General features: G+C 44.8%; 1 protein-coding gene across 1 annotated transcript in view; it reads right to left on the bottom strand.

Moving 5' to 3' along the window:
- Nucleotides 1-16,275, bottom strand: part of LOC144733870 (IgGFc-binding protein-like) — a 57,877-nt gene extending 41,602 nt beyond the window's left edge. Inside the window, exons 1-8 of the mRNA XM_078615877.1 lie at nucleotides 16,186-16,275; nucleotides 11,052-11,168; nucleotides 5,615-5,865; nucleotides 4,784-4,948; nucleotides 3,367-3,511; nucleotides 2,044-2,206; nucleotides 1,021-1,156; nucleotides 143-310 (exon numbers count right to left, since the gene is read on the bottom strand). Coding sequence (XP_078472003.1) covers nucleotides 143-310; nucleotides 1,021-1,156; nucleotides 2,044-2,206; nucleotides 3,367-3,511; nucleotides 4,784-4,948; nucleotides 5,615-5,865; nucleotides 11,052-11,168; nucleotides 16,186-16,260 — 1,220 coding nt within the window. The 5' untranslated portion in view covers nucleotides 16,261-16,275. The remainder of the gene's footprint in view (nucleotides 1-142; nucleotides 311-1,020; nucleotides 1,157-2,043; nucleotides 2,207-3,366; nucleotides 3,512-4,783; nucleotides 4,949-5,614; nucleotides 5,866-11,051; nucleotides 11,169-16,185) is intronic.
- Between the last annotated feature and the right edge of the window lie 448 nt (nucleotides 16,276-16,723).

Genomic DNA, 16,723 nt, shown 5'->3' with positions numbered 1-16,723 from the left:
TTATGTCACGGGACCTATATCATTCATTGTGAAGCAGACGGCAACGTAACATTGATTAATACACCTGCAGTATTAACTCTCGTCTATTACTCCTTCAATTGTGGTGTTTGCTACTAGTTACTAGGCACATGGCGCTACTGACGCGTTGCTGTCGGAGGCGTAGAAGCAGATCTGGTGGCTCTGCACGTCATCCCGTCCTGGGATCCAGCTCAGCATCGTGTGGAAGAGCTTCGGGTCTCCGGCGTCGGCCTCGACGGCGCTCTTTTGCACCCCAACGGGCGCGATGGTCCCCAGCCGCACGATCGTTACGCTGCGTGGCACACGGACGCACACAGACACCACACGCGGCATGCGCACACACACACATGGACACACACGACACACACACACGGACACACGGGGCACACACACAGCAGGTTAAGGTCAAGAGGTCGAGGTTAAGAGATTATTTTCAGGGCTGAAATTGTCTCTGTATTTTCTGGAACACTGCTTAGGCTTCTTTGGGATTATTGACGTAAGGAAGTGCCACGAGAGTACACGGTGCACCTATCCATTATAATCCTATGTTTTTGTATCCTATACTGTCCATACGGACGTCTGGTCAAAATAAAGGGAGATGGATGTATCGTGCTAAATGAGTTCACAGAACAGCAATCCGGACTGTTCTGGCTTAAATTAGTATTGCTTTCTTCCTCATACCAAATTTCTAAGCTGCTGCACAGTCCCTGGAGCCAGTTAAGTCATGAAATGGTGACGGGGAGAAGCGGTCGCACCCAATCTCCACGGTAAAATTATGTTTTGAGAAAATATTTCACAGCGTTAAGGTAATCACTGCACTATTTACAGGTATTTTCTGTGGAGATCTCCCACAGATGATGGCACACGGCTTGTGAGCTCATCCTTGTGGCACTCCCAGGACCTTCCGAACGGGCAGCCTTGAGGTCCACGGTGTGCACATTTCAAATTGAGGTTTGCATCCATGAGACGGGGATGTTTTGAGACTCGGCAAGTCGCACTCACCCTGGGGCCGCATCGCCGGGTAGGGCGATGTCGACTTTGAGCTCGAACAGGAGCCCCTGCGTCGTATGGAACGTTTCACCGTCGCGAGGCGTCGCTCCCGTGAAATACGGACTCGCGCACGAACTTGCCGTCTCAACTGTCAGGGTCAAAACAACGAAGACCGCAAACATTTGGATGTGGTTGTGTTGTGCGGCTGTCCGGTCTGTTCTCGGGTTGTGCCGCATGTTATTCGGCATGATGTATATTTGACACGTAGTACTAGTCGTAGGCTTTTATCCTTAACAGAAGTTTTTTTTGGGTTGGATCGCGTAAGTATAAATTTGTCGTTAAACCTGCCACCACCGGACACAGCCAATTAGTAAGATTTGTCACGTTAACAAAACATGCCAGTTAGTTACTACTTCAGCACATGTTGGAGAGTAAACCCACAATATTTACAATTCAAGTACAACGTTTCATCGGTGATTACAACCAGCGCCATGAGGCGGTCGCCATAATTGTGAAGAAGTCTCCCTGTTTGGGTCTTAAATAGATTGAGCCCATCGGGTGCGAAGTCAAGAGTAGGGGTTAGTCACATAAGGTACAATGGATCATTTTAATCTGAGAATATGCAGCACCTATTATTTCGTATGTTGAAGTTTGTATGTTGATTAACTGTTAATAACCCAACCACTAATAGGTACTGCGTATTCTGCATGCTATTTATGGTTAATACACCCACAATATTAACCAGGGTGGCCTCTGGACTCGTGCTGCGATCCTCTGCAACAGGTGATCAACGTGTTACCACTTGACCATGTCACCGCCCTGTGTATAGTTACATAAGCGATGGATTTCGGATTTCAAACTTCCGAGTTTCGCATATTTACTTACATTATGTAAAAATATTGACCTGTCTTCGTGCTACTGATATCACCCGATGTGCAGTGTTACCACTGGGTGGGGAAATCACGGAAGTGTAAGGGCGATGCCACGCCGCCGAGTGTGACTTCGCGCGCTTAATGGGCATGCTGCGACTCTCACTCTCCAAGAGGACCTGCAGCGGGATGCTGGAGAGCGGGCTGCTGGGGGAGTATGAGGCGGAGCCCATGGTGATGCTGTTGCGCGGGAAGTCCTCGATCATCAGCGCCAGGGCCCAGAGGCCGGAGGCGGTCACGGGCACTGTGAACGTGATGCTGCACGCGTCCTGCCACACGCAGCAGCAACAAGCACGATGTGAAGCGCGTTCACTCGCTTGCGAAAGCAGTTGAGCAGACATCCCCTAATATAGGACCACAGAGCTTGGGAAAGTGTAACGATTGTAGCTACCTTCCCGTCTGCCTCTGCTTTCCTGCGCCTCTGAATCTCTTTCGTTTAGAAGAGTGAATGAAAACTCTTATAAAAAATATATTAATTTATAGCCAAATAATGGGGGAATAAACATGTCATGATGTGTTTTATATAATCCTTGGTCACCGGGCTGAGAATAAACTCTCCAAACTCGTTTAGATATGGATGGCTGAAACCCGCATTAAAACCCAGGTTTTCTTTCTGTCATTTTCCCCAAAAATTGTATCCCAATTTTGCTCAAGCTGTCAGGTCATGAGACGAACAATCCATTTGGATCGCTCGCACAGAGAACATTGCGGCACTTCCATCTTGGAGACCGGCCCACAGTGACGCAGAGAGGAGAGGAAAGGGCGGCAGATAGAGAAGTGCAAGGAGTGGGAGGGAGGTGGAAGGGTCGACCAAATGAGTTCAACCTCAGAGGAGAAACGGTGCGAGAAGACCAGAGTAGAAGGGGGATTGGGAAGAGAGGAAAATGGTAGAAGCACTTGAGAAGCCCGTTGGATCATATTAGGTCTGTGGGTATTAACGTGAGTCTATGAGTCTCTGGAGTCCATGAATTGCAAACACTCTTGTGGATCTCTGTGTAAGTCACTGGTCACCAGGCTGAGACCATTGACTCCACTACACTTTAGAACTTGGTCAAAATCATGCGTGACTGAAACCCAACAACGCGGCGTTGACACATCAGCGCTCTGATCTCAAAGCCACTTGGCCACCTACTGTCATGTGTACCTCATTTTCAGTACAGATGAACCGTGCCACTGACTTTACACACAATGAACTAATCGAGACACAGATGACACATTGGTGACACTGTGTCCTCAGTGTACTGACTGAAGTCACGTAAACGAATGCATCATTAGCCCCGCCACCTGGGCCTGCTTGACTCTGAGCCAGATTCAGACATCTTGTGAGGCCAGCGTATCACAATTTGGTTCTGGCCGTACGGGGGACCCACGCTGGCACGGCTCGGATGTGCCAGTGCAAATGGGGAGTAATGGATGTGAGAGAACGCACCCCATCAAAGGTCCCGAAGGGAGCGACTCCGCAGATACTTCCACACTCGTCGAAGGTGTTCATGGTGGCGTAGCGACACTTCACCACGTCGCCATCAGCGTCCAACACTGGGATGTTCCACACCTTGGTGCACCCCACTTTGAGCCTTGCGGACATTTTGTGACAACCACCGATATATTTTTCTTTTATTTTCGACATCATCACATCATACATTGCAACATCTTGACGTTTTGGACGAATTACAAGGAGCATTGACGGTATCAGGCAGGCACACCGGGTAGGCACACCAGGTCGGGGGAGGGGAGGAAGGGATTTTCTTTTGGGGGGGAGCGGGTGGAGGGGCGGTTGACCAGGTCATTGCCGTTCTGGGCTCTGATATTTAATGCTGTTCTAAGGTTTAAGAATGGGCGCCATGTACGTGTGTATTCTAATTTCTTGTCTCTGAGCTTATAGCTTAGATTCTCCAGTGCTGAGATTGGGCCGAATGAATTCAGCTATTGAGTATGGGAGGGGGGTACACCCTCCGATATTTACAGGTCCCATGCACGCTTCAGCTTAAATCGCCTTATAGCACATCTGGTCCATTCCAATGCCCTGCATTATAGTCAAGGGAACCTCACCCCCCCCCCCCCCCCACGTGGCAGCTGTCCCAGTGCGGCACAAGGTGTACGCAGCACCGGCCTATAAATGGATATTTGTCTGGCAGTAGGGGGGAAATGTTTCCTGCTCTATCCTACTCAGAGGAGAGCTCCCAGTAGAAGCTGTCTCTGTGCAGCACATCAGCCTTTAAGTCGGCATTGATCTACCGCAAGGTGGAGCTATTGCTGTATACATTTATCCCCAATTAGCTTGTTTGCTTTCAAAAAAAGTTTTGGACCGTGACAAATAAGGTCACAGGGGACCTTAAACATCCACTACAAAGCTTTCATACGTGGCATATTTATGGTTCGCCAACAGTATTAACCGGGGCAGCTGCTGGGCTTGAACCGTTAAGCTCTGCAACAAAAGCATTACCGCTTGGCCATGTCCCTTTATAATTCTTCCACAGCAGTGCACTCAATATAATATGGGACACAGCGGTGGCTAGGAGATGTTAACTGCCTTGACTGAAATGCAGGAGGTTGTGGGTGCAATCCAGACCCTCATGTCTGCTGTATATTCGGAGTTTGTATTTCTCTCTGTGGTCGCGTGGATTTTTCTCCGTGTCCTCCCGGTTTTCCCCTCCACATTTAGAAATATGCGTTTAGAGTATATGCTATGAATTTCCACATTATGATAAACCACTAAGTTGGGCTATCAGAGCTACAAAGCTCAGTGGGCCTTACCTGGTAAAATAAAAAAATAGTTTATTTCATAGTATTAGTTTATAATATAAAGCCTGTGGCAGTCTTCTAAATCGCTTGGCCTTGCTGCTTACTTGATGAGCGGCTTCGAGGTGGTCATGGGGGAGATGTTGGGGCTGCTGGTGTCACTCCGGGTACCCGGGTTGATTACGGCGATCATGGACCACGAGCTGCCTCCAGAGACGTGGGTGCCTTGAGAAATGGCGATGTTCACGGGCACCCAGCAACAGCTCGTGAAGCTGTAGACGGACACGTGTGCCACAACCATCAGTGGCAGGAATATAATATTGTAGTCATTACCCTAAATAGTCGATTTCTTCAATATTGCTATCATTCTTGATTTGAAGCAGGAATCCATACTCTTTGGTTCTTTCAGTAAAATCACGTAGGTAGAAAAATAATCGATCACAATGTTTCGATCGCAACACAAGCAATCGTCATCAGGGTGCTGCTGCGGGGTCTACTTTCTGCCCCGCCTCCTCCCCCCCCCCTTTTCTCTCCCTCCCTACTGCCGAGGCCTCTATAACCTCGTGCCATGGCAGATCTCTCGCCTACTTCAGCAGTTTTTTTCTTGCTGTGGTTGTCCCACCTGATGGTGATTGCTTGTGCTGCGATCCAAACGTCGTGATCTAATATTTTTTATACCTACATGACTTTACCGAAAGAACCAAAGAGTATTGCTATCATTGTTAACATCGCATCATTGGCATGAGTTTCGACTATCAGGGCCGTAGATAAATTTGTCAAGGCGCCATCCTTCTCTTAAGCAACCAGTCAGTACTGCCCGACTTGATCGAAAATATTTTGCCACCAATTCTTCCGACACCCCTCCTAGGACCCCCCTATCCCGCCCCCTCCCTCCCCCGCTATGGGACTGGCAGCTACTGCTGCTACTTGCTCCTCACCTGATGACGCTCTGCTGGGTGGTGGGGATCGCCAAGTCGAAATTAGCAGTGCCCACCATCCAGTCCGAGTAGGTGTTCTGCTCGATGCACGTGATGGCCATGGATTTGGTACCGCTGCAGCCTTGGATGCATGTCCATTGGTCTCCCGCCGAATAGAGCGTCCCATTCACAATGTCTTCATCGGTGCAGTAGCTCCCTTGAGCGGATACCACTGACGTGCGGCGCCAAGCCACCATGTAGCTGAATTTCATCTGCAAAGAGTCAAAAGTGGGGAGGAAGGGGGGGTCCTCATTCGGTAACCTTTAAGTGTGCCACATTTCTGGGAGGCTCGACGTCCACGGTTTCTCCATCTCTTGTGTAGCACATTTTGGATATTTCAATGACAGAGCCGATGAGTTTTTTCACTATGCGCAAATACTGCAAAGAGGTAGTGGATGAGACCAACGGGCCTCGTGAGTGGATCATGAAGCAACCATGCATCTGGGCAACCGCAAGACATAGGGCAGGGTGTTGGTTGTCCTGACGTACCACCCTTCAACCTGGCCATCAGAAAGGTCATCCTGAACAACTGTAATATCGTAAGGAGCGACAGGTCCTGGCAGTATTGTTAAGGAACCACATCTATGGGGCATTCTGCAGAAACGCAAACCTCTGCAATCTGCTCGTACAAATCTGCATGCGAAACACGAGCAATAATAGCATATCAGGCACTTCCCATGTCATCGGAGAAGATGCGACACGTGTGTCTTCACATCAACCGATACACGGATAAAACACCAAGAGCACCATTTGGGTTAGGCCATAGGTTTGCGTGCACCTCCACCCATATGGTGTATTGGATCGCGTGCACACGCAATGAACCCCACTACGTTGGAGAAGTGACGACATCACATCTATCCCTCTATTTAAGAACGAAATAAGAGGATTCCTCCACAAATCTGGCTGTCGCCTGATGAAGCTAGTTGTAATTACTGGCGAAACGTTGTACTCAGATTGTAAATGTGGATTTACTCTCACAACACACCATGTGCTGTACTAGTAACGAATTGGCATGTTCTGTTTACATCACAAACCTTACTAATTGCCTGTGTCAGGTGGTGGCGGGTTCAAATACATTTATATTTACGCGATCTCACCAAAAAAAAACGCTATTATGCAGACACAATCGTTTACAAAAAAGAAATACTTTGTTAGATTTTCATCGTGCACTTATTTTTCTAATTTGAATGGGGTTTATTCATTATTTACAGATTTATATACATAGGACAGGGCTTAATTTTATCTGCAACTGGTCTTAAGGCTGAGCCCGGAACTATACAAGCAGACTTCGATTAACATTCAAGATGCATTCCTGGAGAAGTGAGTGCTAATTGAATAGGCGCTAATAGGGGGTCATTATACCATTGTGAATATGGGGGTGCGTTCGCGACAACGTTATTTCGTAATTTATTATAACTACATATCGAAGGATGTAGATTTCTTTAGAATCGGCCTATTCCCGTTTAATCGATACCACACACGCTCACCAGATATCAATTCTCGCTAGTCCTGTATGCGGGTTGACGCCACACACTTCATGGTCATCCCCCCCCCCCCCCCAAATACAAAAGTCTATTTGTATATTTTCCATTGTGTACAGTGTGGGAGCTACCCATATAGCATTTTGGGAAGTATGCTAAACATTTTGAAGAGACACACATATCCACAACTTTCACTTTTATATATAGAGGTGTAATGCGACAAGTGATGCATATTCATGTGAGGTGTGCTCATGCATATTCATGTGCATGGCGTATAAGGACAAGCACTGGGGCGTGAGGGGGCATCACTTCCTGCATGGACCAAGAGCAATGGCGTCACTTAAGCTTTTTGTGTGTAAACTAAATACCTGTCAACCCCTTATCAGTGCCGACCTTTTTACAAACCAATTCAGACCTTATTGGTCACATCGTGCCTCTTATAAATCTCAAGGTTCATCCTATAAAGTCCCATCACAAGGGAGAAACACAAAGACAATTTTTTCCCCGTATTGAAACGGCCGTACGGCGTATGTACCTGAAAACTATATTTCCTTGTGCAAGAATACGGATAAACCATATAGGTTGACAGGTATGAAAGAAACGAAGCACCGTACTCAGACTCAATGTGTTTTACGTTGCACAAGGTATAACGTCACAGGGGTGGCTGAGAACCTTGCGTCGCTCTCATTGGATGACTGAATGATGGGGGCGGGGTACGTTTCCTCGGGGAGCGCTTTCTGCGTGTTCTCACTCGCTCTCATGAATCGGCGTTCTCTGGGGTCACACTAAGCGAGGTCTGCCTGTATTCCATGATACATTAAGCCATGTAGCAGGTAATGAGCAGTGATTGAACATGTTCCTCTTTAGGCACGATGAGGTTCAGGTATCGCACAATTTGTAGTAGGCTGTGCTGTAATTATTGCATAAGGTCATGCCCTTGAAACCACAAACCCGTGCTATCGCCAGCAAGTCTGGAGCGGTTGTGGTTTTCATGTAAAGAGTTAATGTCGAAAGTGTGACTTTCACCCTGGCGTTAGTGTGTGCAAACACACGAGTGGCTTCACGTGAGTCTGTGGTATGGGGTGTTACCACAAAACAGAAGTGGCTATCTTTGCAGTGAATTATGAAGTGAGAAAGGTAAAGGTGCAGCCCTGCAATTGCTTGGTCAAGCCGCTGCTGGTGAAAGGGTCTCCACTGGAGGGAGCTCTAGAGAGCCCATTTGGACTGTAAATATTTGCCCTACATTTCCCCAAGCTATACATACATCTTTGAAGAGTTGGGAGTACCCACATTTTACCAGACTATACACAAGCTACCCATCAACTGTGGTGTAACCATATATACAACTGAGTGTACATAGATGGGGGAGGGGAATTTAAAAGCCTGGTCTATTGTTTCAATATCCACGCCTGGAGATCAAACCGATGGTCACTGGTATACAAGTCCAGTGTGCTCACCATTGCACCATGGCAGCGGGAAGTTGTGAATATTGTTAATTATTACTGTTAATCTGTCTCCTCTGAATTTAATCTTTATCTTTTGCCCTGCACAGTATGATAATAAACATGTTTGAGTAAACCAATAGAATTAGTTGATCCGTGGCTGTATCCGTTGTACTAAAGGTATTGCTGCTTCCTGTATTTGATTCAACGCATTCATTAATTTAAATCAGCAGGGAAGTTCAATCTATGTCGGACTCACCCCTTCCTCTTTCGGATGCAACCTCTCCTCTTTAGGATCCACCATTCCTTTTTCGAACCCACCGCTTCCTCTTTAGGGGCCATCCATAAATGACGTCACGCGATTTTGGACGATTTTTGACCCCCCCCCCCCCCTTTGTCACACAGCGTCACAAAAAGTCAGACCCCCCTCAAATATGACGTCACAAGGCTCTGCCCCCCCCCCCCCCCAAAAAAAGCATGCTTCAAATCGCTTTAAACTATTGTCATAGTGCGTATTTAATATGGCCCTGCACTCTGATGTTGTAGGAGAGAACATTCATTAAAAAGTCTATTTAATTAAGTAGAACGTGTTGTCTATATTTATTTAAAGTTGCGCATTTTTACGTGACGTCACATTTCTCACCCCCCCTCCCCATCGTCACACATCGTGACGTCATTTATGGACGGCCCCTTACGTCGCGTGAAGTGTGAATGTGTCTACGTAATTAGACCGCCTTTGCCAGTACCAAAATATAATAATAGGGTTTTTCCCCTTTTTTTAGCAACAAAACTGAAACCCTTTTACAAGGAATCGTGTGTGTCTGCATTAGCCACAATAGTTGTGGTCAAAATGCAAACAAAAAACACACTCTGACAATGCATATATTATCAGTTTTTTTGTTTGCATAATCCCATATCTGCATTTCCCATAAATATGCAAAATTCTATTGATATGCAAATTCCTTTGTCAAGGCGCCCCTTCCCCCTCCAACCCAGCTTAAATATACGCTGCCAAACATGGTGGTGCCCATTCAGACGCTGTCTTTCCGACAGACCTGTTCTTCACGTGAGGACGGCTGCTTGCGTTGTGGCCGAAACGTCGTGAGAATAATTTGATTATGTTTTATTTATATTATTTTATTATTTCCCTTCTACGTGACTTTACCGAAAGAACCAAGAAGATAGGAGGCGTTGTTAAACGCGTAAGTAAGAAGGAATGTGTGTATATTTGCCGAGCCGAATTGTTCCGCGTTTCGCGAGTCGGATGGTTTTAAAATAATAAGTAATATAAAAAACTTTTTTTCAAACATCGCTTTAATGAAATGTACCCTACTAGTAACGGAAGAACTCCACGACTCCAGGAAGTGGCCCGAAGCTTGCCATAATGTAAGGTGCCGTGGTGATTTACAGCCAACGTAAGTTGAGCGTGGACAATTAGACCCAAGTCGAAACATAACATATTTTAAAAAATGTACAAAAAAAGATAGAATATAGTATTGTCATCAGTATGACATAAGTATACCAAGTTTTCAGTCGATACCACATTGGGAAGTGGGTTAAATTTGAGTTACAAGATTTGAGGATTCGACAACAACAACAGACAGAGTGAGTTAAATAAAAGCGTAAAAAAATAATACAAATCTTGCGGAAGCTCGTTCGTAAGTGTGGATGTTAGTAAGTCGGGCGTTCGTAAGTTGGGGACTGTCTGCACTTCACCACGTTGCTCAGTGCGGATTGATAAAAGCAGAACCAGTTCAGATATCATAACCCGCCACTGATGTTAGGCGTGGCAGTGAATCGAACTTGGGTCATCAGGCTCATAGCAGGGGGCACTAATCACTGCGCTGCCACTCCACTATTGATCATGGGAGAGAGCGGTGAAATATGGATGCCTTCATCCAGCAGTAGATTGACCATGTATTGATCTAGCAGATTGATTCCCCGTATAACCTTAGATACTGTTGGGGCAAGTGCTGTTAGCGAGAACCTATAAAGGCCGGCACGGCACACGAGGGGGTGGGTGGCCAGCATCACGCCCGACCGCCTTTGTACTCATTTGAGGCTGAGTCGACCGAGGGGAGGCCCAGGACCGGTTCAGATAATCGTCACCGGTGTTGGCCGGGAATCGAACCCGGGTTGTCAGGTTCGTAGCGCAGCGCGCTAACTGCTACACACGCACACACCCACAGGCACACAAACACCCACACGCACACACACGCACACCCACACACGCACACTCATACACACCCACGCACACACACACCCACACGCACACACACACCCACACAAACACCCACACGCACACACACGCACACCCACACACACACACACCCACACACATACACACCCACGCACACATACACCCACACGCACACCCACACACACACACCCACACACACACCCACACACACACAAACACACACACAAACACACACACACATCCACACACCCACACACACACAAACACACACGCACCTGGTTGTCGTCTTGAGGAATCCAGGAGATGGTTCCCCCACGGAAATGGGAGCCACTCGTCATGCCCAGGGTCAGGACAAGTACAGCCAGAGCCAGACACAGCCTCATGGTGGACTCCTGCAGGGGGGGCGGTGTGGACAATCAACACGGAGTGGACAACCACAAGGTGGACAATTCACGGGCTGGACAGTGAACGTGGGGTGGACAATCAACGCGGGTAGACAACTACCACAAGGTGAACAATCACGGGGTGGACAGTGGACATGGGGTGGACAATCAACACGTTGGTGGACTATCAACACGTTGGTGGTCTATCAACATGGAGTGGACAATCAACACGGGAGGACAACCACCACAAGGTGGACAATTCACGGGCTGGACAGTCAACGTGGGGTAGACAATCAACACGGGGTGGACAATCAGCAATATGAGATGTGAAGTTGAGATGAGAACCGAGCCAGATGCTAAGGTATTCGAATGAGGAAACACTTTCAGTTGTGGCAGACTTGGTGCTCATAAAAGTAACGCGTTGATTTACGTTTGTATATGTGTATGTATATATATGTTGTATGCATGTGCATAACGGGCATACATACGTGTACATATATATGTTTATGTATATTATATTTGCATGTGTGTATGTATTGGTATCTGAGTATGTGTATATATGGGTACGTATGTGTCGATGTTTTTTTTTATTTTACCAGATAAGGCCCAACTGAACTGTATAGCTCTTTTTCGGAAGCGACCTGGTCACAGGCGATAGCTCAACGAAGTGGCTTATCATCATGTGGAAATGTATAGCAGCCAAATACTTTAAAGGCACGTTGATTCCAAATGAGGAAAACATGCAAACTCCAGATATACAGCAGGCGTAAAGGTCGGGATGAAATTCACGACCTCCTGTATACCAGGCGAGGTAGTTAACATTTCCAGCCACCTTGATGGTGATGAGAGAGATACGCAAACTCCAAATATGCAGCAGGCGTCAGGGTCGGAATCGAACCCACGACCTCCTGCATACCAGGCGAAGTACTTAACATCTCGCCACCATAGCGTGTATGCATGGGTGTGCGTGTATAACTGGCGGTGCATATAACTTAATATGTGTATATAAAGAATAGCCAAAACCTTCTTGGTTCATTCGGTAAAGTCACGTAGAAAGGAAATAATAAAATAATACAAATAAAACATTATAAAATACTTCTCAGCCGTCCTCAGGTGACCTGAGGACGGCTGCTTGCGTTGTGGCCGAAACGTCGTGAGAATTGTATTTTTCATAATCAACGATTTTTGGGTTTAGATCGCGTTATTTATAAATGTGTCGTAACCCTCCACCACCCGACACGGCCAATCAGTAAAAAAGTGTCACGTTGACAAAAGACAAATAGTTCACTGCTTTAGCCCACCGGTGTGTTGAAGCGTGAAACCACAACATTTACAATTTGAGTACGACGTTTCGCTGGTAATTGCATCCAGCATCATCGGGCAATTCGCCAGAATGGTGAGGCTCTGCTGTGTCTCCCGTTCTTATATAGAGCAGCAGCAGGGTGACGTCATCATTAACTCATTAACTCATCAGGTGCAAAGATTTGAGGGGGGGGGTTATTGTAATTATATACTTGATTAGTAATACGGCTATTGTTACGATGCGAGTTGTAGATTAGTAATCATTTGGAATGTGTTCTATTGTGATTATGCTACATTAATAATCAGTTAGTGCTTGTTTCCCTTATAAGGAATTGTAATGCATCTTATTTAATAATACGCTTCCAGGCCGCACTAAGCCTGTAGCTGTCTGAGCGATTAAAGTTATTTCTGTTTCTCTCAATGGATTCTCTAATTAGTCTTTGCCAGTAGTAACTAGTTTTACACAACACTTCAACGTTGTCAAAATCAATTGAGTGTCCCTGTTGGCAAGCATGTTCTGCCACTGCCGACAGTTGTGTTTGCGATAGTTTAATATTTCTCTGGTGTTCTTTTAGTCTTACACTAACGTTACGCCCTGTCTGTCCAATATAGCATCTGCCACATACACAATTAATCCGATATACACCTTCTGTTGATAATTTAGGTAATTCGTCTTTAGTGCACGTTACTAGTTGTTGAATTTTGTGTACTGTACCAAATCTTACTGTAATGTTTTGCTTTTGCAAAACACGGGCTAATTTGTCAGTTACTCCTGAGATAAATGGTATTTTTATTGTTTTAATAATCTGATCGCTTTCAGCAGTGTTGCTTTGCGATCGTGATTTGGCATTTAGTGCTCTGTTAATTTGAGCATTATTGTAGCCATTCTGTCTTAGTGCTTCTTTAACATGTTTAATCTCTCTCACTAGACTTTCATCATCTGACACTGTTTTAGCCCGATGTATGAGCGTCTTGATTAGAGAGGATTTCTGAGCTGGGTGATGATGCGATTTCGCATTCAGATAGGCGTCAGTGTGCGTTTGCTTTCTGTAAACGCTGTGTATTATTTTACCATTTAGGCCATGCCCAAGTAAAATATCCAGGAACGGGAGTGTGTTATTCATCTCCATTTCCATGGTGAACTGAATGGCCGGGTTTTGTGCATTGAGATGATTTAGAAAATCGTTAAGTGTATCTTTACCATGTGGCCAGACAACCAAAGTGTCATCCACATATCTAAACCAAAAGGATGGTTTTAATGTGCTCGAGGCAAGTGCTCTGGTTTCAAAGTTTTCCATGTACAAATTTGCTATAGCAGGAGATAAAGGAGAGCCCATTGCTGCTCCCTCCCTTTGTTTAAAGAATTCACCTCTCCATAAGAAGTAAGTGTTATTTAAACAATGGTCAGCGAGTTTCGGAATATCTTTTGGTAAATCTGTATTCTTTACCAGTGTATCAAGTAATTTAAGCGACTCGCTCACTGGAACCTTAGTGAATAGCGAAATCACATCAAAACTCACCAAAATATCATTAGGGTTAAGTTTAATATCTTTGATCATATTCACAAGATGTTCTGAATTTCTTATGAATGATGATGTCCTACCGATGTAGGGCTGTATTTGTTTAGTTACATATTTTGCTAATTTATATGTGGCAGAGCCAATTGTACTGACTATGGGTCGTAAAGGGATGCCGATTTTATGGATATTTGGTAGCCCATACAGTCTAGGTGGTTTTGAAGCCCTTGGCTTAATTAGGAATTGCTCATTTTTTGGGATTAATGAATTTGCAATGATTGCAGTAGTCTTACGTTCCAGAGTATTAGTTGGATCTCGTTTAATTTTAATGTAGGTACTTTCCTCTAATAAATCTTTAATTTTATTATCATAATCGGCTCGTGACATCACTACAGTAGTGCGGCCCTTATCAGCTGCTAGGATTTGAATATCTTTATTTAGACGAAGCTCTCTTAAGGCTTTTGCCTCGTTCGAGCTAATATTTACTTTCGGTATTTTACTATTCTCAATTATTTTGGCAACCTCGTGTCTAGTCATCTCTGCCTCATTATGTGGAAGGAGTCTTACTGCTGATTCTACCTCAGCAATTATCTCATCCACTGGAATTGTGCGTGGGGTAATGGCAAAGTTAAGGCCTTTAGAAAGGACAAAAATCATGTCAGTGGTTAAATTAGTGTTAGTCAAGTTCATTACGGTTTTGTTTTTAAATTGTTCGTTTTAATAGGGATTTGTTTATTGTAAAGTCTAGAAAATGTGTTAATTTGGTTAGCATTTGTTAGATTAAACACATTATCAGCCGATTGTTGTGTTATAGTATCGATTATATTCCAATCATGCATGGACACACTATTGCTTATATTTAAATGTAAATGCTTTAGCGATTCAGAAATGCTGGATAATTCACTCTTGTTGTGTTGTATTCTCTCTATTAATAATAATTCGCTAGCTTTGTGTAGTATTTTGTTAGCTTTAGAAGAATTTATGTGATGTGTTATTTTAACTGCGTTTGGTATTACCTTCGAATCAGACAGCTACAGGCTTAGTGCGGCCTGGAAGCGTATTATTAAATAAGATGCATTACAATTCCTTATAAGGGAAACAAGCACTAACTGATTATTAATGTAGCATAATCACAATAGAACACATTCCAAATGATTACTAATCTACAACTCGCATCGTAACAATAGCCTTATTACTAATCAAGTATATAATTACAATAACCCCCCCCTCAAATCTTTGCACCTGATGAGTTAATGAGTTAATGATGACGTCACCCTGCTGCTGCTCTATATAAGAACGGGAGACACAGCAGAGCCTCACCATTCTGGCGAATTGCCCGATGATGCTGGATGCAATTACCAGCGAAACGTCGTACTCAAATTGTAAATGTTGTGGTTTCACGCTTCAACACACCGGTGGGCTAAAGCAGTGAACTATTTGTCTTTTGTCAACGTGACACTTTTTTTACTGATTGGCCGTGTCGGGTGGTGGAGGGTTACGACACATTTATAAATAACGCGATCTAAACCCAAAAATCGTTGATTATGAACAATATTGGTCGCGAAAGCCTACGTGTTAAACTGAATTGTATTTTATTATGTTTTATTTTTATTATTTTATTATTTCCTTTCTACGTGACTTTACCGAAAGAACCAAGAACATGAATCCCTGCAGTCACGAAAGCTTTAAATCGAAAAATAGCCAAAACGTCAGGACACAGGGTTATGACTGCAGGAAGTCATATTCTTTGGGTCTTTCGGTAAAGTCACGTAGATAGAAACAATAATAACACCTATTGCAGGGTTATTGCATTGACTTTCACACATCTTAACCTGACTTACATAACGATAATGAATGCACGCATGCATGCTTTCTCTTTGACGTGAACGTTCGGACTTTTAAAGCTTACACGTGTAATCTTGGAACATCGTCGATTATGTTTATTCCCAATTCAGGATGCGTCGTCGAGTTTTGTAACCGATAGACTTGAAATTACACCCCCACCCCCCCACACACAGAAAGAAGTAGAGAAAATTATAATAGATAAAATATTCACTTAAAGAGTAAACAAATCGAATGTTTCAATACCAGTGTTTAAGTGAAATACGCCTATTTGTCCTGACTTTTGGGCTACCATGTATAATAACAATAACCCTATGCGTCCTTAAATTTGGACCACCCTGTATAACGATGCGTGCGATACCAACCTTATACATATTGAGAGTTGGGTCGACCACGTGCCACCCTCGCCTCCCTCTCCTCAACTCAATCCCGTGCCCCATATTTATACCAAGAGGCTCAGCACTCTCATCGACATCATCGTTGCAGCGGCGTGTGGGTGGCAAAGTCAATCGTTCAACGTTTACAGCACCATGTCTTTGCACTTACAATAAATCAATAAATGTGAATGAGCGATAGCTTAGAATTTTTTGAGGAAACAAATAAAATGTGATTATGTGTGTGGGGGGGGGGTGTCAAGGGAGGGGTGTTGAAGAATTAAATAATTCACCTAGTTTAGAAGAGCAACACGTCTTTCCCTGAATTGTTTAAATAAATATACTCGATTTCTTCGTCATTATGGGTTGGGTTGGTTGGGTGGAGTTATTAGGAAGAGCGAAGTTAGATCGACGGGGTTGGTGTGTGTGTGTGCTGTTGTGGCTATAGCGTCTCCCCTAGGTCGACTCAGCCTCAAATGAGTACCTGGTGCGGTGTGTAAACATCGTTACTAGGGAGACAAAGGTGGCC

This window comes from Lampetra planeri, chromosome 48 (assembly GCF_965212315.1).
Source record: "Lampetra planeri chromosome 48, kcLamPlan1.2.h2, whole genome shotgun sequence".
NCBI lineage: Eukaryota > Metazoa > Chordata > Hyperoartia > Petromyzontiformes > Petromyzontidae > Lampetra > Lampetra planeri.
This window is presented reverse-complemented; position numbering and strand designations above follow the sequence as displayed.